This window comes from Vigna radiata, chromosome 7, assembly GCF_000741045.1.
Source record: "Vigna radiata var. radiata cultivar VC1973A chromosome 7, Vradiata_ver6, whole genome shotgun sequence".
Taxonomy (NCBI): Eukaryota; Viridiplantae; Streptophyta; class Magnoliopsida; order Fabales; family Fabaceae; genus Vigna; species Vigna radiata.
In genome coordinates this window covers 36,504,325-36,527,888 of record NC_028357.1, presented here as the reverse complement: position 1 = coordinate 36,527,888, position 23,564 = coordinate 36,504,325, and the positions used below count along the sequence as shown (strand labels likewise).

Below are 23,564 nucleotides of genomic sequence, written 5' to 3'. Positions count from 1 at the left end.
ATACAAGTATTGAATTAGTATTGATATAAACATGTATATTATTGACAAATAATGGTAGATAATAATGATAACTGGTATTTTTAATCTTTAATTAGCATTATTGTTGTAATACTTCTAGTCTTTACGTAATAAATAAATAAATAACTTATTAAAATCAATACAAAATAATTGAACAAGTTATTTTAATTGATAATAATATAGTTTAAATTTTATCTTGTTTACTCATACTAGATTTGTAGGCTCTCTTGTTGAATGGGTTGGTGGGTTTTTTTTACCTGTGTTATTCGTTGTAAATTGTGGTCTTTGTTGTTATTCATGCATGCCATAAGAGCAGGTTTATCTACTGATAATAAATAATAATGAAATAAAAACAAAAAACAAATTAAAAAATAGATATTATGACAGTTATTAAAATGAAAAATACAATTTATATTAAAATTAAAAAATAAATATTGTATTGACTTTTATAATATTATGATTAAAATAAGAACACTTTACGATAATTCCTATTTATTATAGGTGATTTTTTTTACTGATAATAAAAAAAAAAAGAGTAGTTATGTTAATAAGAATAAAATAACATAATATATTACTATATCATCTAATATTAGTGAGGAACATTGGTTAACACATTAAAAAATGATGCCTGTCAATTACGATGACAAGAAATTCTAAATAATATTTTTACGCTTCCTTCTATGTTGGCGTAACTAATTAATGTATTAATAATGTATAAAAATTTGCATGTTTACATTTTAGGTACAATTTGTAAATAATGTTTAACAAATAAATAATTTATGCAATTAGAAATTAAACCTAATGATTAAATCCAATTAAACTTAATTATTAAAATTCAATTAAATGTAATTATTCAAATCGGATTGATCCTTCCCAATCAAATAAACTAAATAAGACTAAATATAACGAATCACAGAAATTATTGGTTGTTGAACATTTCCGAAGAAATCATAAACAACGAACATTTCCACAATAGTTTAATAATATTCATACTTCCCACTAATATTATGTTTGGACAGAATGGAATAAAGAAAAAAAAAAGTTAAAATAAAAAAGTAAAACTGTTTAAATGAGTTGAAGAGTAAAATATAAAATAATTTTACCTATTATTCTAATATTATTTTTATTATTTATTAATTTTATTATTCAAGTACCCCTTAAAACACATTTTATAGCAATGGTACATCTTTGTCCACCTCTTTTGTTCTTTCTTTTTCTTCTTCTTTCTCTCTCATTGCTGAAGAAGTTGTTCTGATCTTGGCTTTTCCATGCCAATAAGCTCGAGAAAAGCAGGGGATATCTTCTCTCATCCTGGTTTTCCATCTTTGTAACAGAGGAGGTTCGGAAGCAAACAAAGCTAAGTGTCAAATAAGGTTTGGTGTATACATCGATCTTCTTCCAAAATTCTTAAACCCAGAGTAGTCATTCTATATCTATTTCTCACTTTTGTTGTAAAGATGAAGGATTTTAGATAGGAGTAAAAAGAGTAGCTAAACCTTGATCCACTGTTATTTGAAGTTTATCATAGGCCATCAAAGCCTTCTGCTCACACTGGTACGATCCTTTACCCCTTGCCAGAACCTCACCATCTGCATCTATGATCCCTTCCTTCTCCTGGTCCCCCCGGCGCGGTCCAGGTTCCAAGACCAAAACTTTCACCTATGGTTTGTTGGAAAAGATATAGAAAGTGACAAGTCTTGTTGTGCAAATAAATCAGTGCAGGAAAAGTATTACAGTAGTGATGTCCACACCTTTAGGTACATGACATGTGGCGATTTTACATGACCTCCATTATTCAAATCTGACATCAATGACAGCAACGGTAATTTCGGGCAATTCTTCATAATGATCAAGTCCAGATAACCATCTGAGAACTGCATTTACCAAATTAAATTAACAATAGACTTGTCAAGTTCATGGCAACTATCACCAATAAATAGTTAAGATGTCACACAATAGAGGGAGAAAATTTGGGGTGTGGTGTCAGCTAGCAGTTATGTCAATGATGGCAACAATTGGGGTGTCTCAATGATCTATTCTGCACGATACTTATAATGAACATTGATGTCTAATAGTCATTAAAATGAAGCAAAATATACCAATAGCCATTCCTCATTTAGTTGTATATTAGCCTCCATGGGACCAGTTCGGATACTAATTTATATGGATTCATCTTCTAATTTTTATTTTTTTTAATGCTGCAATACGAATCAGTTATAGCTATGACATCACACATCAGGTGAAAGAGTACGAGAGAGCAATGATATGCAAAAGAACTTTTACGCATACAACCCACCTCTGCATTTGGTGCAGCCTTGGTATTTTCAGCACCCCAAGGCACATTGTGAAGCCAGACAGAAATAAATGGTCCATTTAAAACCCTCCAACTCAGATTCTCCAAGTCAATTTCAGGCCCCTGATAGCCTAGCCTTTTTAACTTCCCTGATTCCCCATCCATTTGATCACTAATTATGCGTTTGCTGGCAGAACTGCCAGGGTAACTTATGGTCTCCCCGTAAGCTTCAAATCCAGGTGCAGGCACAAAATAAAGACATCCTTCATAATGCCTCAAATGGAAGATTCGAGTGAGAGCCTACAACAATAGGTAATGCAAAGAAAGTAAAAAATAACCTCAATCCTTTTAAGTCAAAGAAATTGCTGTATAACAACGAGAACATATCACCAAACTAGACTGGCACTGAAGTGTGGGTCACTACTAGGTACACATATAATTCTGGCGCAAGAAATCAAGAGACAATCTTAAATTCGGTACTTTGGCTTCTACATAAACACGAATAACTTTTTTGTAAACTTTGTAGGTGATCAATAATTTGATGATTAACGGCTTTTTGATTTATGTTCTTGCCTTCAACCAAAGTGTAAGATAACTCATGCAACAATAATTCGTATAAAAAGACTCAGCAACTAAAGAAAGCATCATAAACAAACATGTCTTCCTACTTATTACATGGCTTACTTACATAAAAATCTATTCGTGCACTTCCCATCCACCTATACTTTTCAGACTCGATATCAATGTCAGCCACCAGACCTGAAATAAAATTATCAAATGTTACATCAAATAACATGGCCACAACCACCTCTTTTTCAAAGTCCAATATATGGTACGTTAATATATAATTACCCCATGCAAGCATCAACACACTGAAAAATCTGGTTTCCCCTTGTGTGATGGTGGCCACGTCAAGTGATCGCTTATGGCCTGACAGCATTTAATGCAAAGTTAATATTTACATCAACACAGTAAAAAGAAATCATATCTATGGTCACAGTTGTGACAAGTTCGAAACCTCTTATAATGGCAAGAACAGCATTGGTTATTGTACAAGGATCACCCACTGAATCGAGAAGAGACTTTGCCATGCCATTCCCCGTACCTTCATTCACAGAGGAGATAATTGGAAGATTAACATAACAAAATTTATTGACTAAATTCATTGAAGAAAAAGGAATAAAAACCTGCAGGAACTACTCCAAGGGGTATCTTTATTGCAGTGTCCCAGTCCTCCCTCTGAAGCAGTCCATTTACAACCTACTAAAAATGCGTGACGTTAGTAAGATAATTAAAGAGAAACATAGGCAACCATGTGTACAAAAGAAACTCAAACAATCATTAGTTCACACAGCCAATATCACAATCATAATGGTAGCACTTGGTACGAACTGTAACCAATTAACAACAATAATTTCAGTGAACTAACCTCAACCAAAATCCCATCTCCACTGACACAAACTATTCCATCGTATTTGGAAAAATCAAGTGACTGAACAACTTGCTTTGCATGGAGCTGATGCTTGGTTTCTGATATATAATAACAAAAGAATAATTCGAACTTATAGATAGTACTATAATTTTTTAGTATGTTGTGGACTATGATAGAATGCATTAATAATAAAATATTTAACTTTAATAATAGTATTTTAAAAAGTCATTTCTATTATTCACCGTAAAAAAATCTGTACACTTATAAACATTAAACTAATAATAATAATTGTTTTGGATTTTATACCTACAATAAAAAAATTATATTTTAGTTTTTACGTATATTGCATGAATACGAGTATGATATAGGTACTGATACAATTTCCATAAACTTAGGATAGAGCGTCAATATAATAAAAATAAATATAATTAAATTCTATAAATGATGAAAACAAAAATGAACACTATTCATAATTTAAAATGAAATTAAATCCTTGAATAAGTTTCAATGTCATTATAGTTCCTTCTCTTCTCCGTCATCTCTCAAAAGAACCGACTCCAAATCAATTCATCACTAGAAGCTTAGAAACTTCAAAATTTTTACCCTTTCAAGTACATCCTATTTATCTCCACCAATATCCCACATTTTGTTTTCACACTCTATATAACTATTACACGTCCTTTAGTGGAGATAGATATTTGTGTTTGTGTATATATATGTATATATAGTTTGAATCTTTGGCTCTTTTAAGATTTAGGAATATTAATGTTTGATTGGTCTTTATAGATTGTTAATATCAATCACACATTTTTTACAATAACAATAATGGTAAAAGAAAGAAAACCTAAAGGAAAAGATCAAAACCTTGAACAGTAAGATGGACTTGTGCGTCTTCCAAAAGAGGTTTAACATGATCTCGAAAAATATTGGCAGCAAATTTCCTTCCCCCAAAAGGATTAACAAAAACAAAGAGCCTCTTGGGGCGTCCTGTTCCAATAAAAATCAGAATCCGCAGCACAAAATTAATCACATAAGCTATAAAAAAAGCTTCGAATTAGTTACCCAGGGAATCGATGAATTCTTTAAGCTTGCGGCACCAGAGCCTGTGCGATTCCTCCGACGATGGCCGAAACACGACGTCGTTTCGGACCACTTTTCCCCTGCTCCCGCAACCACAGCATCCATCTGCGCCCTCCACCACGGTTTTCAGCCTAATGTTCAAACCATCGGTGGCGAACCCGATAACCTCTTTTTCGATGGTCAAATTCCGTTTACCTCCATCCAACCACCACAGCTTCCCATCGGCAAGCAGGGATAACTGCGTCACAGTTCCGTCAACGTTGACCTGATCGGAGATTATGGCGGCGGTTCGGTCCATTTCCTGCGAGTACCGGTTTGGTTGCAAATTAAACCGCCAGAGCGAAAGGTCAAAGAATAATGGTAATGACTTGAGTTAGGAGGAACACAATTGATTAATTTGTTGATTTCTTTTTCTCAATCTTACCGAACAAATTTTAAAATATAATAAAACCCTTAATTTTTAAAAGTAGACTAGCAATGTTTTTAACTAATAAACTCATTTTTAATATATTTACACACACATCAAGAATAAGTATTCAGTAATACGTATTATATTTAGATTAATTTATTTTGGGAATTAATTAGTCAAAAAAAAAAATTATAAATTTTACCACCTTTTTAAACTTCCTCCTAAACGTGTACTTTGATAAAAAAAAAAAATGAAATGATTTCTTACCTTTAGAAATTTATTTAAAAAAGCATTATGTTAATGGTTATAATTAATTTATATACTTTACATTTAATTGAGTTAGTCAGTGGGGGAAACGAGCAGAACGTTACTATATATATATATATATATATATATATATATATATATATATATATATATATATATATATATATATATATATCATTATTACCTTATCATAATAAGAATTAGATAATATAAAAAATTAAAAAGATATATAGTATCATATATGATTTATAATGATAAGATCAAATAACCAAATAAAATTAGTTAAAGAATTGTGAAGGTTGTAGGCAATAAGAGATAGAAAAGGACATGAAGAGTTGTATTATAAGAACAATAGATAAATATGAAATGGAGGGAATGTGAGGGCTGTATGGTGCTTTTTTGGAACTGGTGTCTACAACACTGCCTTGTATGTTACTGTGTTAAAAATAAGAAACAGTTCTCACTAATACAATAGATGAACAGAATGAGATAGCAATTATATGCATAAATTCTTACAAAAATCATGTGCTATACTTCTGATCAAAGCTACATCATCCTATTTTGGCAATATGTAAATTTGACCATGGTGTGTGCTTATAAATATTTTTCTTTATTGTTCATAGAATGACTTGGTTGAAAAATGTTTTTTTCTTTTTTACTTAAAGTGAGTTAAAGAATTTGTAACTTTTCATAACAGTATTTTAAATAATTTTTAAATATTTTTTATAATAACATGATCTTTTAAATGTTTTACATTGTATATTAATTTTCAAATATAGGTAGATTTTATTTGATTTTCACATTTGTTTTTTTAGTATTGTTTTACTCGATTGATCCAATCTAACTTGGGTTTGAATTGACTCAATATTGTTTAACATGGATTAAATCAAACTTTGTCTTAGTTTGAATTAACATAGTATGATTTGAATTTGGTTTGACATCAGTCTAACATGATTTAACTTGATTCGAATCAACATAAGCTTGACTTAATTCAAATTGTGTTATGTGGTATGGCTTTACTTGGCCTAACACGAACACAACTTTATTTAGTGTAATGTGAGTCCAATTTGACTAGGCCTAAGTTCGACATAAGACTGTTGGAAGTCCCACATCGACTAGAGATAAGACCAATTTATAATATATAAGTGGGGTGCAGACCTCACCTTACAAGCCGGTTTTTTGGGGTTGAGTTAGGCCTATAACCCACTTCTAACAAAGACGGTCTGACTCAACTCATACAAAGGTGAGACTGACTTGATTCGATCTTAGGTGGGTCAAACTCAACTCGATTAGAGGTGGCCCAACTCGTCCCAATCAAATGTGTGAAATAACTTGGCAATAGGTAAGTCTACTCAACTTGGCTTGAGGTGGACCTATCTTAACCCATGGTGGGTCCAAAATGACTCAATTTGTGATGAGCCCAACTTGACCCAGTTCGACGTGGGCCAATGTAGACCTAACTTGACTCAACTTGATTGAACCTTATTCAACTTGGTCTAGGGTACATCTGACTCGCCTTAACTAGAGGTATTCTAAACTCGACCCTTTGTGGCCTTAATTTGATTGGCTCAACACGAACTCAACTTAACTTGGTCGATCATGAGCCTAACTTAACTTTCTACAATGTGAGCTTTGTAACATTCCTGATTTTTTTTAAACAACCAACGATTTCTAATAAAACCTTTCGAAAACATGATTTTTGAAAACAACTTCTTTAAAAAAATTTGAGTCCTCAGTGCTTAAGTATACAATAACTACTTCCAAAATATTATTGAAAAAAATACTTAAATTGAAATTTATTGAAACGGAGAAAATAATAATCAATTGTCTTTACATAATAATTTTGAGTAACATGAATAAAAGAAAATCGTAAAATATAAAGTGTTAGTCAAGACTCATCCCAGTCTCCACTCATTTATCCTTGTTATGCATTCAACCTTGTCTCGTCCTCTGCTCCATATACGCAATCATCATAGGTAAAAACTACAACCACAAACAAAAAAGTAAAATAATATAACAATAATTACAATAAAAGAAGTATCAATATCACATATTTTACAATACATTATATTGGATACCTACCTAACCTTTACATGAAAATATTTTTCATACAAAAGTCAATCAAAAGCTTCTTAAGAAATAATATTATTTTAAGAAATAAATTAACATAGCAAACAAATACTTTAAAATAAAAAAAAAATTCCCCTATGAAAACACCTCATCAAAGTAATAACGTTTTTTCTCAAAATAATTAAAATTTTGAATTTCCATTTTTCTAATATTGTTGCCATGTGTTTTTTTTAATATCTATTTTCTTTAATTTAGTACTATTTTTGTGTTTAACAAGGTCTTAATTTTTGTTAAGTTTTATCAATTTAATATTTTTTATAATATATTTAAATTGTTAATAGAATGTGTACATTGTGTCACAAGTTAATTATTGAACTTTTTTTTATTTTTTTAAAAAAATTAATTTATATTCATGTATCATTAATACCGTATAAGTGTCAAATCAATATCAATATGAAACATCAAGTAAGTATCACTTCTATGCTCAATTTTAATTAATTTTATTTAATTTAATTTTATAAATATTATATTGATATTTTTATTAAAATTCACATTTAATATTTTTTTTTCTATATTTTTAGATAAACTATAACTATATAATCGTAATATATTTATTAAATTTATGTTTGATTTTTATTACATATTAAATTTAGTTTAAAAATAATAAAAAAATTTCTTTCTAATTTTAAAAGTATTGAGGATTTTTTTTAATTTAAAAGAAACCAAGAATTTTCCTTTAATTTTAAAAATAATGAAAAAAATTCTTCTAATTTTGAACAAAATATAACCTTATTTTTTTACATATAACCAAAATTAAACATAAATCTATTTATTTTAATATTGATTTAAAAATAATAAAAGAAATATTTAATAAAAATGTAAATTTTAATATAACATTTATATAAAATTTGAAATTGGTCAATTTAAAGAATAATAAAATTAAAACTGAATTAAGCAACGTTAACAAAAATTAAAATTAAATTATATTAAATTAATAAAAACCTAAATGTAAAACACTAACAACTAAAACTTCCATTACCACGTGAATACGTGAACACTCTCACATGTAATACATGTTATGCACTTTCACTAATGATTTAACCGAGATTACCAAAATTAATGAAAATTTAAAATTTAATTAAACAAATTAGACCAAAATTAAAAAAAAAAAAAAAAAACAGAGAGTTGTATTTAAGCCATATTTTAACTGCATCATATGAAAAGGATTTGAGCGCATTCTAGGTTTTGGTTGATTACGGGGATGGAAGAGACAGTGCAACGCAAAGGCACGCACCTGAAGAAGAGGGCTCTGAAGAACAAAGCTTTGGGCATCAATTTCAACGAGAAAGACCTCAAAGACTACGTCACTGGTTTTCACAAGCGCAAGAAGAAGAGAAGAAAGGAAGCGCAGAAGCAACAGAACGAGGCACTGCGCCGCAAACGCTGCGAAGAACGCAAAAAGGTATTCACTTTTCCATTTTACTTCACTATGTGCTTTATTATTACTAAGAAATTACATTCCTTTACAACCAATGCAGGATTTGGTTTGGGTTATTTTTTTTGTTATGGATTTTGTTATCTTATCTATTTGATTGTACTCGTTTTGCAGAGGAAGTTAGAAAGAGAATTCGTTCTGTATGGAGGCGTGCCACCTAATCAGAATGAGGAGCGCCAAGAAGAAGTTGCAGACCAAGTTGAATCTATTGCCGGTACATTTTCTCAATTAATATTCCTCGCAATTGCATTGTTTGTTTATTCACTTGTTGATTTAGACTAGCTTCTTTTCACTGTGCACAATTAAGAGAAAAAAAGAGGATGAAACGAGTTAATTTTTTCTTAATAGCACTTGTTATCTTGAGTTATTATTATTATTATTATTATTATTATTATTATTATTATTATTATTATTATTATTATTATTATTATTATTATTTTAAGAAGCTAAACAATAGAATAGAGTTTGTATAAAGTTGGTTATACATGAGCTTAACTAGAGATTATCCAAACAAAACCTGAGTCATATCAGCATTCCTTTTTACTCTGGCATTCATGTTGTGTTTGAGCTGATGTGATACTAGGACACATGTAACTTAAAAGTTTATCATCGGGGGTGAGGTCTAGTGGAAGAGGCCAAAACGTAGGAAATAAAGGTTGAATTCCCCCTTGAACGAGTGCTCACATTTAATGTTTAACTGTGCCTTGAACAAGATTTTCTTTTTCAGAGGAGATATGTAGAAAACAAAAAAATGTAACCAGAAAGTTTGAAGTATTTACTAATGAATCTGAGGCTCTTTTAGTGTATGATGTGTGATTGATTTCTTTTGTGCTTGTGGGTTGTGACTCATTTGGTGATTGGGTTTACCTTCTGTTGTTGAAAGAAACAAAAACATACGAGAACGCTGATTTGAAAGTTACTGTTGTGACAAGTGAGATCAACCCTGAAGAAGAAAGTTATCATAGTGAGAGGAAGGAGGAAACGGTGACCCCTCATTCCGTTGTGGCTGATAAAGGGAAAGGGGTACCTATAAGGAACAAGAAATCTTTTAAGAAGGTTGCAAAACAGAAGTCACGACCCAAGCCATCAAATAAGAGAGACAAGAAGAAAGGAAAGAAGCGGGGCAAGAAGTAATGGTAGCTAAGCACCTTGCATCTTCAGGACAATTTTAAGTCTACAATGAACTGCGTTTATTTGAGGTGTTTGTTAAGTGCAGTAACTTGGCCACCTAGAAGTGAGAACTCGTGCTTGCTTGTGGCAGGATTTGAACTTGTTTCATTGTTGAATATATGTTCTAGTTGGTTACCCGGTGCCTGATGTTCGTGACAGGACTTTCTCCAGCGGGGTCATTGCTGACTTCTTAATTTTGGGGATTCGAGAGTTAAGGAAGAAGCACCTACTTTTTCTCTTGGTTGGTTAATCGGTAACGGCATTGTGTATTGTACATTTAATTAATTTACATATTTAACTTTCTAGATTTTGTTCTCTTATTTTATGTCTAAAGTTTTAGTTTCAGGTCAAAGAAGGGTTTTAGTTTTTTCTTTTTTCCTTTTCTGGGTGCTATGGTTCATGTAATATGAAGACACATAGTGAATGAAGCCCTTAATCCTGTGACAACCTTAAGAAAAATCCTTGGTAAAGTTAAGGAGTTAGGTAATGTATGTTCTCAGCCAAGGCTAATAGCAACTTGCCGTGGGTTTCAAGATTATCCTGTTGCAGTTGGTAGTTCTATTTAAACCTTAATCAAGAATATATTTACAGCCGTGTCTTCCAAAAGTAAAACAGCTCAAACGACTGCTGCCATTTTGGGATTTAGTTGCAAAAACTTTGAAGCAATCAAAATTTAGTTCAAAGCTTCTGAACCAATAAGCGACTTGACTGAATTTGGTGAAATTCTTAGGATGTTGTTGGACTAACATTGAAATATATTTGCTATTAACATAAAGGGATCTTTTCAAATTGGGAGTATAGGGATAAAATTAACCAAATTAAAACGAACTGATCATTAACTGGACTCTATTAGGCTACAAAACTAAAAATTGAACTATTTACAATAAATAACTAAATTGAATAATTTTTTAATTCACTTTTAAAAAATTGAATTTCTAAAGTTACAATTTACTTAATCTTTTATTTATTTAAAACTATTTTATTGATGAAATGCATAGTAGCACATAACTAAGGTTGAGACGGGTCGAAGGTCAAGAAGGATTAATGTGGGTTAAAGGCAAAGATAGATCGATGTGGGTCAAAGGTTGAGATAGGTTAATCTGAGTTGAAGGTTGAAATGGATGGTCAAAGGTCAAGACGGATTAGGCTATGTCACAATCAAAATTTGACTGAATTTGATGATCGAAATTTGATTAAATTCAGGAATTTGGTTAACTTTGATGAAGTTGGCATAATTGAAATTTGATTCAGTTATCCATGATTGAAATTTAATCGAATTTAATTGAGGTGATTCAAAATTCATCTAAATTTGATCTAATCAGCCTGAAATTTGATCAAATTTAGTTGAGTCGACTTTGGTCAAAATTTGACTGAATTGGCCATGACTAGAATTTGGTTGACTCGACTTTGATTGAATTTGGCTGACTTGACTTTGACCAAATTTGTTTGAGTCTATCCCAATTAAAATTTGGTTAAATTTGACTGGGTTAATCACAATCAAAATTTGGTCAGTAAGTCAGTCCTAATTGAGATTTGGTTGAGTTGGTCGTGACTTAAATTTGGTCAAAAGAAGTTGGCTCTCGTTGAAATTTTGTCAAACTCAATCTAAATAACCACGACCAAAATTTGATCGAATTCGATTGAATGGATTCGATTAAATTCAATTGATTTGATTTTTCCAAAATTTGGTCCAATCAGTTATAATTAAAATTTGACTAAATCTAATTGAGTCGGTCTAATTTGACTATTGAATATTAAAAAATAATTTAACCATCTTCTGTACGGTATAATTTGATAAAAAAGAAAAGGTTTAATAGGTTCGGAGGTCCCTATTTAGGGGTTTGTTTCAATTGGGTCTTCTAATTTTGAAAGTGATCAATTAGGTCCCTAATTTGGTCAATTTGAAGGTGCGAAGATGGATCTGTGTTTTTTTTTTTATTTGCAGGGTTTCCATGGAGGCTTCAATGATGTTTAGGTGGCAGCATGGTTGTTGTTGCGTTATGGTGGTCATGGAGGCTCATTGTCGACAGCGAGGTCGACGGTGATGTTTCACGAACTAGGTTTTATTGGGATTGGGGTTTAGGATGAGCTCTTTCTGATTTTGTGGTTTGTAGGTTTGGGCTTGGCAAAGGTGTTGAAGGTGTGCCGCGACGATGCGTTGAAAAAAACAAGGATCCCAAGATTTGTAGTGCACAGATTGCAAAGATGAATCGTCGATCAATTCTCCATCCAACGACAAAGATCAAAACTCAAAACTTTGGAAGCACCTTCAATAAATACCTATATATCTCCCTCCGAAAAATCATTCGAAATCTTAAATCAAAACAAAACCCTAAATTTTCTAGTTCGATTGAAATCCTTCTCTGGAGTCCTGTTCTAGTTCCAATTTAGACTAGCAGAAAACCCTAAATCCTCAAAGTATATTTGTTTAAGCGTGAAAACTGTTGAGGAAATGTTTGGTCGTGGTAAGGGAGGTGCGAAGAGGCACAAGAAAGTTCTTCGGAGCAACATTCAGGGAATAACGAAACCGGCGATTGGCGAGAAGAGGTGGCGTGAAGAGGATCAGTGGATTGATCTATGAAGAGACCAGAGGAGTGCTGAAGATATTCCTGGAGAATGTGATTCACGATGTTGTGACCTATACTAAGCACGCTAGCATGGGGAAGGATTCTCTATGGTTTTGGATGTTGATCCGATGCTTTAATGATTTCCTTTTCTTTGAAATTTGTTGTGATATAGGTGTTACTTGCTCTCTTGAAATCCTTGTGTTGTTCTTTTAAATCGTTGAAGATGATGATGTTGTAAAGAAGGATCCCAATTATTTTTTTTAATTTTTTAATTTTAAAATAACCCAAATCCACATCATTTAGCCACGTCAATTAAAAATGTGCCACGTCGAGTATACCCTGTTAGGTCCAAGTTAATGGTAAGGGTATAATTGATGCAATTTTCACAAAATAAGAACTCAATTGAGATGTCGAAAAAGAAAGGAACCTATTTGAAATTTTGGACGAAAATAGGGACTTACCAAGACATTAAACCTAAAGATAACAATTACTTTATCCCATGTATATTAGGATCACAAGAACGAAAATGATATTTTTCTAAATATAGTAAAATGTTGCCCAACTTTGGCACGCCTACGTGTCCGTTGAGGTGTTTTTTTTTTAAGTTTCCATTTATTTTGGCAGGATGACACTGGCAATGGAATTGGAAAACTTAAGCGCGTGTGAGGACATTTAGGTTGTGTTAACTCGAGTGGATTTGGGGGAGAGTAATTGAGAGAATTTGAGAAGACTTGAAGATAAATTTTTTTGTTGTTTATTTGAATAGATTTGGAGATAAGTGAGAGTGGATTTGGAAGTAAATTTTTTTAATCTGTCAAGTAAATTAAATCTTACACTAATTCTCACAAGCTTTACTTCTAAATTCAGTTTACTTCCAAATTCACTCTCGTTTACTTCCAAATTCATTCAAATAAACAAAAAAAAAATACCTTCAAATTTTCTCAAATCCACTCAATACTCTCCCTCAAATCCACTCAAGTGAACAAGGCCTTAAAGACAAAACTTAGTTTCTCTTACCATCTCGCAATTTTGCTGTCTGAAAACCGCTCATCCCTTCCATTGTCTATGTTGACTCTTGCATTTCCAAACTAGGAATCAACAATGATAAGTTTAATAGACAAACTTCTAATTTAGAGTATTGTTTTTTGTTTAAAAAATCTATAAATCTTGCTTTTCACTTCAACTTCACGCCATCGCATGTAATTACTTTTCTGTACATGCATTTTTGTTTTTGTTTAGTTAGTCCAGCATGTAAAACTAAATTCATTGAAATTTATTATTAGTTCGTTATTCATATCTGTTCATGCACACATAGACACAGACATAATTCTAATAACTCATCAATTCATGGGAATTATGGTTTGTTTACTCATGTTCCCTCTTTCTTTTTCATTTTATCTTCTAATTTTACTATATTTTATAGAAATGACCAAAGTATTTTAAGTCTGATAGTAGTTTAAAAATATTAAGACTCAATTATTTTAATATTAAATAATTTTAATATAAGTAGTTTTATTATAAAATAATTTTATTATTTTAAAACATACAATTTCTTTTGAAACCACTTTTCTAGAGTTCTATGACTTCTTTTTAGGTGTTCTTCTCATGCATTTACTTGTTTGAAGATCATAAACTGCCTGAGTGATTACCGCGACAAGATCTTCAAGTCTTAATCGATCGGTTTTTTCAAAAGAGTAAGTTAGTTTTTAATCTTTTTATTTGGTCGGTCTCGTTTCCTTTTCATGCAAACCGTAGTATTTTTGCATGTGTCGTCTGAGTCTTCTATAAGTCTCTCTGTTGATAGTGGTTCTACCAGTATACTTTGATCATGTTTTTATGAGTTGTAGGTACAGATAGAGTTCCTTGAGTTGGTCGGGTCGTCTTAACTCTTGTAGAACAATTAGATTCTCTATAAGGTAAGGGAAGCTAATATTTGCTTTAATTTCGTGTTAAGAAGTATGCATTTATGTTTGATAGATTGTGAGATTGATGCTTGGTTAAATTTGTTACAAATTGAAATGATTGTTAAGTGATGTTTGTATCTTGATGAGTGAATGTTTGCTTATTGATGAATATTATTGTGTATGCTTGTGAATTAATACTTGTTTGGACTTTGATAATGCTAATTAGAGATTAATAGGGTAGAAAAACTGATGTAGAATTGAGAGTAATAAAAAAAGAGTGTTGTTGGACTGGTTATTGGTCTAATCTGGGATTTTGATAGGTGGATTTCTAAGAGGAGTGACTTTAGAGAGATACTTGATGTTTGGGGTCTATTTTTAGGCAATTCAAAACTTGTCTAGAACCTTAGTTAACTAAAAATCTAAAGTTGAATTGGGAAGTAACAAATAGGTAGAGTTATAGGTTAGTTTTAGTTTAAAAATAGGTTTTAATAGGCGAGATTTTGATATAAGGGTTGGATAAGAAGACCTAAAGTTTAAGGTTTTTTTCTAGGCTTTTTAAAACTTGTTTGAATTCTTAGTTCATAGAAATATATTCTTCCATGATCTAGTGAGTTGTATTATGTGAGAATAGTTTTTGATAATTCAAAAGAGTTGTATTGATTACGACAACATCATGACAATTAAGACACACAATTTTGAAACCTATAAAGAAGCTTGTTATGTTCTAGGATTATTTGCATATGATAAGAAATTATTGATGTAATCAAAGAAGCAAGTGAACTTGCTTTTGGAAATGAACTTAGAATATTGTTTGTTACTTTGTTGATGATGAATACAATGTCCAAACAAGATGTAGTTTGGAAGGCTACTTGAAAATTACTATCTGACAGAATTTATATCAAAAGAGAAAGAATTCAACTTGCCAAATATTATACATACTTTCAAATGAATGATACCATTCTAAATTATATTATTCAATACTTATTCTTTTTGTAGGTCTTCAAATTGGGGATGATGAACTTCAAAACCTTTGTCTTCTTCAAATTCAAGAATTGTAATGTCAAATGGCAAAGGCTTTGAAAGATTATGTTTGATTACCTCAACCTGAACTTTCATATTCAATTCTATTTGCAAATAAATTAATTGTTGATAAGGTAAAATATAATGAAGAAGAGATGGCTAACAAACATGCAAATATGTTAAAATCACTTAATAATGAACAACTCCATGTGTATGAAAAAAAAAAATCCTTGAAGTAATCCTTAAAGTCAAAACAAAGAAATGATTAAAAATCCTTATTTTGGACGAAGATGAAAATTTGAATACCACACTAAATTTATTATCTAAAAATAAAATCTTCGAAACTCTTTAAAAATGTCAAACTTATAACATCTGCAATACAAAAAGGAATAGATCTTTTATTAAGTTTTATTTATATTATAAGGTATGTTTATCAACATCACGTTTTAAATTAATTTATGAATTAATTATACATAAAAGATATTGATATAAGTCTTGAATAAAGTTCTTTTTATATCAATCTAAAATTGAGATAATACAAAATTATTGACACCTAATTTAACTTTCATGGTCATTTGGTATTTAATACTTTTATATTCAAATTTCAAATTTGACTGATAATATGAACGATGATTGTATCATTTTCTTATTTAAATATAGTATTATATTTTCAATGATGTTGGTGATAAGTTATCACTGTATTGCATGGGTTCAAAAGGTAGTAATATACACAAACAAAGTCGTAGATTCTAATAATCTTGATGATAAATATTTGTAAAGAAAATCCGTCACCACCTTATCTTATTTATTGGTATTCCTACCCTACAGCTTTCTACTAAAAGCCATTTCAGAATCGAATTTGTTCTCACCCTTTATGCACCTTGTAGGCCCTTTCTGTTTTCTAATTCCATTCTTTTTCTTCTTCCTATCATCACTTATTATACTTGTAATTTTTATCGAAAAATGATATTTTAACACTATTTTTTGATACAATTTTGACACTGCACACGTGTCAAAATGTGATTGGACGATTTCAAATTAAAAAAATTGAGGCAGGGGGTTTTTTTAATTTGAAATCGTCCAATCACATTTTGACACGTGTGCAGTGTCAAAATGGTGTCAAAAAATGGTGTTAAAATATGATTTTCCATTTTTCTCCCAATATTTTTTTTTTCATTTTAAATCACCCTAAAATAAAGTAGATATTGAGCATCTTGCAATTCGGAATCCCAGAAAAAGAAAAAGGAGAAAGAATAAAGGGTGAAATATACTTTTGAGGCAGTGAAAGCGTGAAAGTGAAACAAACCTAGGACGAGTTAAAACAGAGTTACAGAACGATCTGAAATCTGACGGCTACGAATCGTATAGTAAAGAAAGAGATTCCCAGCAAAGGTGAGCCCAAAAAGAGAGAACAATAAAAGGAGATATGGGAGTGACACGTTTGTTTTGAGGCGTGCGACAAAATAAGCGTCAGAGTGCAAAATAGCGTCTGTGGCCGAAAAAGAAAATTCTGAGACGTTTCCCCGAAGTTTCCATCTCCGTACTTTTCCAACTTCTCCTTTATTTTATTTTTCCCTTTCTCTTTCTTTTCAGTCCCCACACCACGCCCTGTTTGGATGCTCTAAAAGCGATCCAAAAGTGGCGCTAACTCTCATTTTCCGTTTTCTATTTTGCCGCTTATTTATTTACTTCTTGCTCAGTCAACTGAACTGTTGAAGCTTACGTGACTCAGAAAACCTACTTACCTACGTTCTGTGCCGCTGCCGCCGCCGCGTTTTCTTTTTTATCTTTCTCTCGTTTTCTCCACGACCTAACAGGGCTGGGATTGGAACAATGCACGGAAGGTATGGCGAGAGATCGAGCGGCGCGGCGCGAGAGAAGCGAGGTTTGGATTCGGCTTCGGCCGNAGAAGGCCAACCTGATCGGAAACGACCTGCTTTGGCTAGGTAATTCTAATTGCATTTCCTTCCGAGTCTTGTGCTTNGCTGAAATGGATTGNGTTGTTCCTTCTTCGTTGTAATTAACATGTTGCATTTGTTGATATTGTGAGAATTGCGGACAAATGTGCTTATGATTGTGGTTGTGGATACTTGAAATATCTTGACATTCCGGCGAAAATCGCAGTTACTAACTGTTTTTCAAAATCTCGAGGTTAAGGTTGCTTTGTTTGCATGAGAATTGATTGAGAAGTAGAACTGTCACCTTATCTGATATTATTGGCAGCTCGTTTATTTTTAAAAAGAAAAATTTATGCAATGTGTTGTTTCTGCACGAGTCTGAAACTCGTGTGAAAGAATGGTTCTAACAAGCGAAGAAGGAAAGAGACCAATTTCGNCGAGTATATGCCTCACTAAATAATAGTATGCAACTAACAAAGCAGGCCGTCTGAAAACTGTTATGTTTTCATATGTTAAAGCTTACTTTGGTGTCTTAAACTTGGTTATGAGTGTGGTTATTTATTTTATTANTTTATTTATGTTAATTTGCAGTGTAATTGTTGAAGCCCTGAAGGTTGACAGTCTGCAGAAACTTTGCTCATCACTGGAGCCTATTCTACGCAGAGTTGTAAGAAAATTACGTTCATTGTGGTATTGATTCTTCATATATTGATNTGATACTTTTNTGAAATTTTTAGTTGATTTACTGGTCAATAGTACCTTAAGTTATCACTTATATATTCTACTGCTCACGTAATCAGCCACATAAGCGCAACCTCCTAGGCTGCTGGCCTGTAGCTAAAATTTATTCNACTTCAAGCTGAGAGGCCTTTATTTGATCTGAGGCTTAGAAAGAATTGGGTAGGAAATTAGTGATCTTGTATTCAAAATTGTAGAAGTTGATGTAGTTTTTTTTTTTTTTTTAAATTACTCGTTAGTAGAGGAAACGGACTCTCGAGTCCTTCCAAGTCTCTCTTCTTGTGGGACCGGNCTGGCTGGTTACTTATACCCCTTCGAAGCCTCATTATGTGGGAGCCTTATGCAATAGGTCACCCATTTTATTCATCTATTAGAGGCTTTCTGAAATAAGTTGGCNCGTAGCGTGTATGTCTGAGTGTTATCAACCATAATTTAATGAAATAGCTCTATAAANGAAGTGATTTGTTTGCATGAATAATGTTTAAACAAGAACATGTGTTTTGTTTCTTATTTTTATTCTTGTTGCCGAACAGGTTAGTGAAGAAGTCGAGCGTGCTTTGGCAAAACTATGCCCCTCCAAGCTTGCTGGCAGGTAATTTTTTGTTCCCTCTTGCTAAAGATAAATTTTATGTTAGATGAATGTACATGACACATGGTTCCCCTGCTCTTTTGCTGCTTATGCTTTCATGGCAATTAGTATGAATATATCCTGCAATAACTTGCTTTGCTATAGGTTGGAATGATAAAATTAGACAGATAGTCCATGTTAGTGTAGATTCTGTTACGTTTTAAAGTAAAAAATCCAGTGACCCAAATCTTTAGTGATTAGTGTGTTAAATTTTAGGTTCAGCTTATATTATTTATCACCATGAGTTTATAATATCTATAATTTGTCACTTTTACTCAATGTAAAATTCAGGTCTTCCCCAAAGCGAATAGAAGGCCTTGATGGCACAAATTTACAATTGCAGTTCAAGACCAGGCTGTCCCTTCCCCTCTTCACAGGTGGAAAGGTGGAGGGAGAGCAAGGTTCAGCTGTTCATATCGTTTTAATTGATGCAAACACTGGCAATATTGTCACATCAGGGCCAGAGTCATGTGTCAGGCTAGATGTTATTGTACTGGAGGGAGATTTCAATAACGAGGATGATGATAATTGGACTGAAGAAGAATTTGATAGTCATATTGTGAAAGAGCGGGAAGGAAAAAGGCCTCTTCTAACTGGTGATCTGCAAATCACACTTAAGGAAGGGGTAGGAACACTGGGTGAGCTTACATTTACGGACAACTCTAGCTGGATAAGGAGTAGGAAGTTCAGGTTGGGCCTGAAAGTTGCCTTGGGTTGCTGCGATGGAATGCGTATCCGTGAAGCCAAATCAGAACCTTTCACTGTTAAGGATCATCGCGGAGAATGTAAGTTCATAATTTACGTTTGTTTTATAATTCTTGGAAAATGGTTGTAACAAATCATTAATTGAACTAATAGTATACAAGAAGCACTACCCTCCTGCCTTGAATGACGAGGTCTGGAGACTGGAGAAAATTGGCAAGGATGGCTCATTTCACAAAAGGCTAAATAAAGCTGGAGTATATACTGTTGAAGACTTCTTAAGACTTGTGGTCAGAGACCCTCAGAGATTGCGGAATGTAAGAATCCATATTTTTGTCATTTATCATTTTAATGCCAATTGTTCAAATTTTCAATTTCTTTGGTTTTGCATTTGAATTGATCATATAAAATTATTTAACTGTCAAAGGATTTTATAGGTTAACTATCCTTCTTAATGTAGATCCTTGGAAGCGGCATGTCAAATAAGATGTGGGATATTCTTGTTGAACATGCCAAGACTTGCGTTCTCAGTGGAAAACATTATGTGTACTATCCTGAAGATGCAAGAAATGTGGGTGTTGTTTTCAACAATATTTATGAATTAAGTGGCTTAATTGCCAACGATCAATTTTACTCAGCTGATTCTCTCTCTGAGAATCAAAAGGTAAGTGCACTACATAGAATTTTCCTTTTATGTTGAATTCAGACAAGTTTCGTCCTTAATATGGTTAACCTGATTTCTGATGCCACATAACGAAAGTTGTTTTTTCTTGCACTCTGGATATTGGCACGAGCAATACTTCATGCTAAAAGCATTTAACTAATATTATGCATATAATCTTTAGCTTGGCTGCAATATTTTTGCTTAGTTTTGTTTTATTTTTTGGAGTCTTTATTGTGTTCTGGAAACTTTTTCTAGTCTTTAACTTTGTACTTAGACACTCATAGATCTATAATTATTGTTGTTCCTGGAACTATGGGAATAAATCGGTGATAAAGAATGAAAATAAATCGGCTTAGCACTAGGCTTACAAGTGTTACAAAGATAAGGTGGGGGATTTATGCTTCCATAAAAGAAAAAATTGGAGATTATAAAGATGTTAAGAGTTCTTCCAAACGATGGGCAAGGAAAATGACAAGTTTTCTGATAATGCCAACAATATCTGTCGTAGGTTTATGTAGACACGTTGGTGAAGAAAGCATATGATAATTGGATGCACGTTATCGAGTATGATGGGAAGTCTCTGGTAAATGACATTGAGGATAAGACTTTGGACACTGCTCATCCTCAGGCACCAATGACTTCCCATGAATATTCAAACTCCCTTCAACAGATGTCCATCCCAGCTTTGGCACTTCCAGGACATGCTGGCCAGCCTTCAATGGATTCAGGAGTAACAGTTGGAGGTACGTATTTCATAGCAAAAATAATATTATTAGCAACAAAAGCAAAAGGTTTTTTGCAGTTATTTTTGGTTTAAATTATTTTCTGAATCCCGCTACTTTTTTTTTTCTTTATATCTTTCCATGCAGTTTTTTTTTCTTCCCTTTGTTCATAGACCCAGTACTCATAATATTTTTCCACTTCAAAACCCAACTTATATCATCAAGATGGAAAGAGTATATCTTCTGCGAGATTAAATCGGGTTTTAAGAGAAAATTCACTAAACCTAATCCCATTAATTTTATTACTTTATCATTCAATCAATTTAGTTCTAAATTCAAATCCAAGCTAATTCGGTGAAAAATGAATTGGACTGGATTAGTTATTGCGTTAAATATTTTCTTATTCTAATAAAGGAAACAACTAAACTTTAAACTACAAATATAAAAATAATAATAAAAAATAATTAGCAGTATAAACTATTTCATCCCTTTAAGTTATAACCTAATAACCTAATTGATATATACTAGCAAATTCTACCGTCAGATTTCATCTCAAAACCAAATGACATTAAATAAAGTTTTTCAACACATATATAAAGTCTCGTGACAAGAATGAGGCAAACGATGTCAGACTTTCTAACACCTTTCCCCTCCATAGATGTTTGCCAAACCAGACAATTCTAATAGAATAGACAACTACCACTATGAGCTACAAGCTTTGATACCATGTCAGTTTTCGTCATAAAATCAATTAGAACTGTGTATAATTGTCCAATAGATATATAAGTCGCATTTCAATAATTGAGGCCGATGATGTGAGACCTCCCAAAAGCAACTACTACACAGCTCCATAATTTAATTCTAACTACTACACAGCTCCATAATTTAATTCTTGTTTAACTACACAGCCCTCACTTATAGTATATAATTGAGATTCCTCGTTTTAGAAACTGATTTTATAAAGTTGAGTTAGACTTAAAATCTATGTATCAAATTATCCGAAACTTATCCTAACAAGATTTATTATTTGTTGATCCTATCATAAGTAACCTACACTCGTTCCACATCAATCTTTGTAGATTGTCTTGCTCATAATTGACCTAAAAAATTGGTGAGCCCGTGGGATTATTTTGATTGCTGACTGACCACACGTGAATGTCTGCAGGTTATCATGATGGAACAACTTCTAGATTCTCCTTGCAACCACATAATCCTAGTCTTAACTCTTCCATTCAGTTTGATGATAACGCATTTTCTCTACAAAACCAGTTGATGAGTGTTCCACACCATGCCCAACTTCCAAGAAATGAGAATGGACTAACTGTTGGTCCTGAACAATCATCTACACATGGCTTTGACCCTGTCAGCATTTCAAATCCTACTTATAGAGGAGTTGAAGAATACTTCCCCGAGGAAGAAATTCGTATTAGAAGTCACGAGATGCTAGAAAATGAAGATATGCAGCATCTACTCCGTATGTTTAACATGGGGGGCCAACCAAATCCTACCTTTAATGGCCATGATGATGGGTACCCTAGTTCATCTACATACGTTTCTGCAAACCCCATGGGCTACAATTTTGATGATGAACCAAATCGTTCCTCAGGCAAAGCTGTTGTAGGCTGGCTCAAGCTGAAGGCAGCATTAAGATGGGGGATTTTTATTCGGAAGCAAGCTGCTGAGAGACGGGCACAACTTGTTGAATTGGACGACCCATAGAGATCTTTAATGAACTGACCGATAGTTTTTTCTAGTTATAGCATTCAAGGCTTCTTTGCTGACATTCCGAATTGTTCTCATGCTATATTTCACAGCATGAGAAAGGATATGAAATCTGGATTGAACTATTTGGTGCAGACTTAACTCAAAGATTCCAATGTGCCTTGATATATATAATAACTGTCGTGCATAGACCTCTGCCTGTAGAAGAATATCACTATGCAACCTCTCTTCTTTAACTGCTTTCCTTGTGATGTTTACTTGAGCATTCTTACGCCCAATTTGTAGAGGCTTGACAGTCTGCTTGTTTTTAAACTGAAGAGTCTGTTGCTGCAATCCGCTTAAACCCGGCAGAGCTCCAAGTGAAATTTCAAGAAGCTACAATCTTTACTACATTTACCGGTCTGTATTCAATTCTGTAAGTAAGCTAGCTAGATATGTTCAACCTAACTGAAAGTTAATGCTCTGTGGCATTATAATTATAATTAATTCCATCTGCAATGTGCTGCCTGTGTACTTTATGGTTGTTTCGGCATCTCTATAACTTTGCATATTGACGTGACGTAGTCCGTGATACTCTACCAAGATATGAATTGAAAAGGATGCTAGATTTGACTGCTTGTAAGTACATGTGAAGAAGTATCATTATATATAGAGATAATACATTGAGTTTATTAGTGTAATATGTGTGGGTTATTTGAGAGAGAGACACAGGCATAACAAATTTACACAAAAGATTAAGATATTATTTTCAATCTAAACCTTAAA

General features: G+C 32.6%; 3 protein-coding genes across 7 annotated transcripts; 2 read left to right on the top strand and 1 right to left on the bottom strand.

The window, feature by feature from the left end:
* Positions 1-1,100: 1,100 nt before the first annotated feature.
* LOC106766761 (sphingosine kinase 1) lies at positions 1,101-5,239 on the bottom strand. Of its 2 annotated transcripts, XM_014651507.2 has the most exons (10): positions 4,806-5,239; positions 4,608-4,730; positions 3,741-3,841; positions 3,499-3,571; positions 3,330-3,416; positions 3,164-3,241; positions 3,000-3,070; positions 2,315-2,611; positions 1,770-1,892; positions 1,101-1,677 (listed from the first exon to the last, which is right to left on the bottom strand). In XM_014651507.2, the coding sequence occupies exons 1-10, from the start codon at positions 5,119-5,121 to the stop codon at positions 1,486-1,488; spliced, it is 1,461 nt and encodes a 486-aa protein (XP_014506993.1). In that variant the 5' UTR covers positions 5,122-5,239; the 3' UTR covers positions 1,101-1,485. The 2 variants fall into 2 exon arrangements, with proteins under 2 accessions (XP_014506993.1, XP_022639288.1); XM_022783567.1 differs by lacking the exon at positions 3,741-3,841 and having other exon boundaries at positions 4,806-5,066.
* Positions 5,240-8,793: 3,554 nt separating this feature from the next.
* On the top strand, positions 8,794-10,816 carry LOC106766766 (ribosomal RNA-processing protein 17). 2 transcript variants are annotated; one of them, XR_002668673.1, is made up of 4 exons: positions 8,794-9,031; positions 9,179-9,278; positions 9,948-10,298; positions 10,394-10,816. XR_002668673.1 is itself a non-coding variant. In XM_014651514.2 (3 exons), the coding sequence occupies exons 1-3, from the start codon at positions 8,831-8,833 to the stop codon at positions 10,196-10,198; spliced, it is 552 nt and encodes a 183-aa protein (XP_014507000.1). In that variant the 5' UTR covers positions 8,794-8,830; the 3' UTR covers positions 10,199-10,770. The 2 variants fall into 2 exon arrangements, 1 of the variants encoding a protein (XP_014507000.1); XM_014651514.2 differs by having other exon boundaries at positions 9,948-10,770.
* A 6,363-nt stretch (positions 10,817-17,179) lies between these two features.
* Positions 17,180-22,924, top strand: LOC106766758 (calmodulin-binding protein 60 D). Of its 3 annotated transcripts, none has more exons than XM_014651505.2 (9): positions 17,180-17,265; positions 17,426-17,671; positions 18,215-18,290; positions 18,895-18,953; positions 19,281-19,774; positions 19,848-20,008; positions 20,152-20,355; positions 20,864-21,098; positions 22,243-22,924. In XM_014651505.2, exons 2-9 carry the CDS (start codon positions 17,559-17,561, stop codon positions 22,794-22,796), a joined length of 1,896 nt encoding a protein of 631 aa, XP_014506991.1. In that variant the 5' UTR covers positions 17,180-17,265; positions 17,426-17,558; the 3' UTR covers positions 22,797-22,924. The 3 variants fall into 3 exon arrangements, with proteins under 3 accessions (XP_014506991.1, XP_022639287.1, XP_014506990.1); XM_022783566.1 differs by having other exon boundaries at positions 17,185-17,265; positions 17,458-17,671; XM_014651504.2 differs by lacking the exon at positions 17,180-17,265 and having other exon boundaries at positions 17,289-17,671.
* The last annotated feature ends 640 nt before the right edge of the window (positions 22,925-23,564 follow it).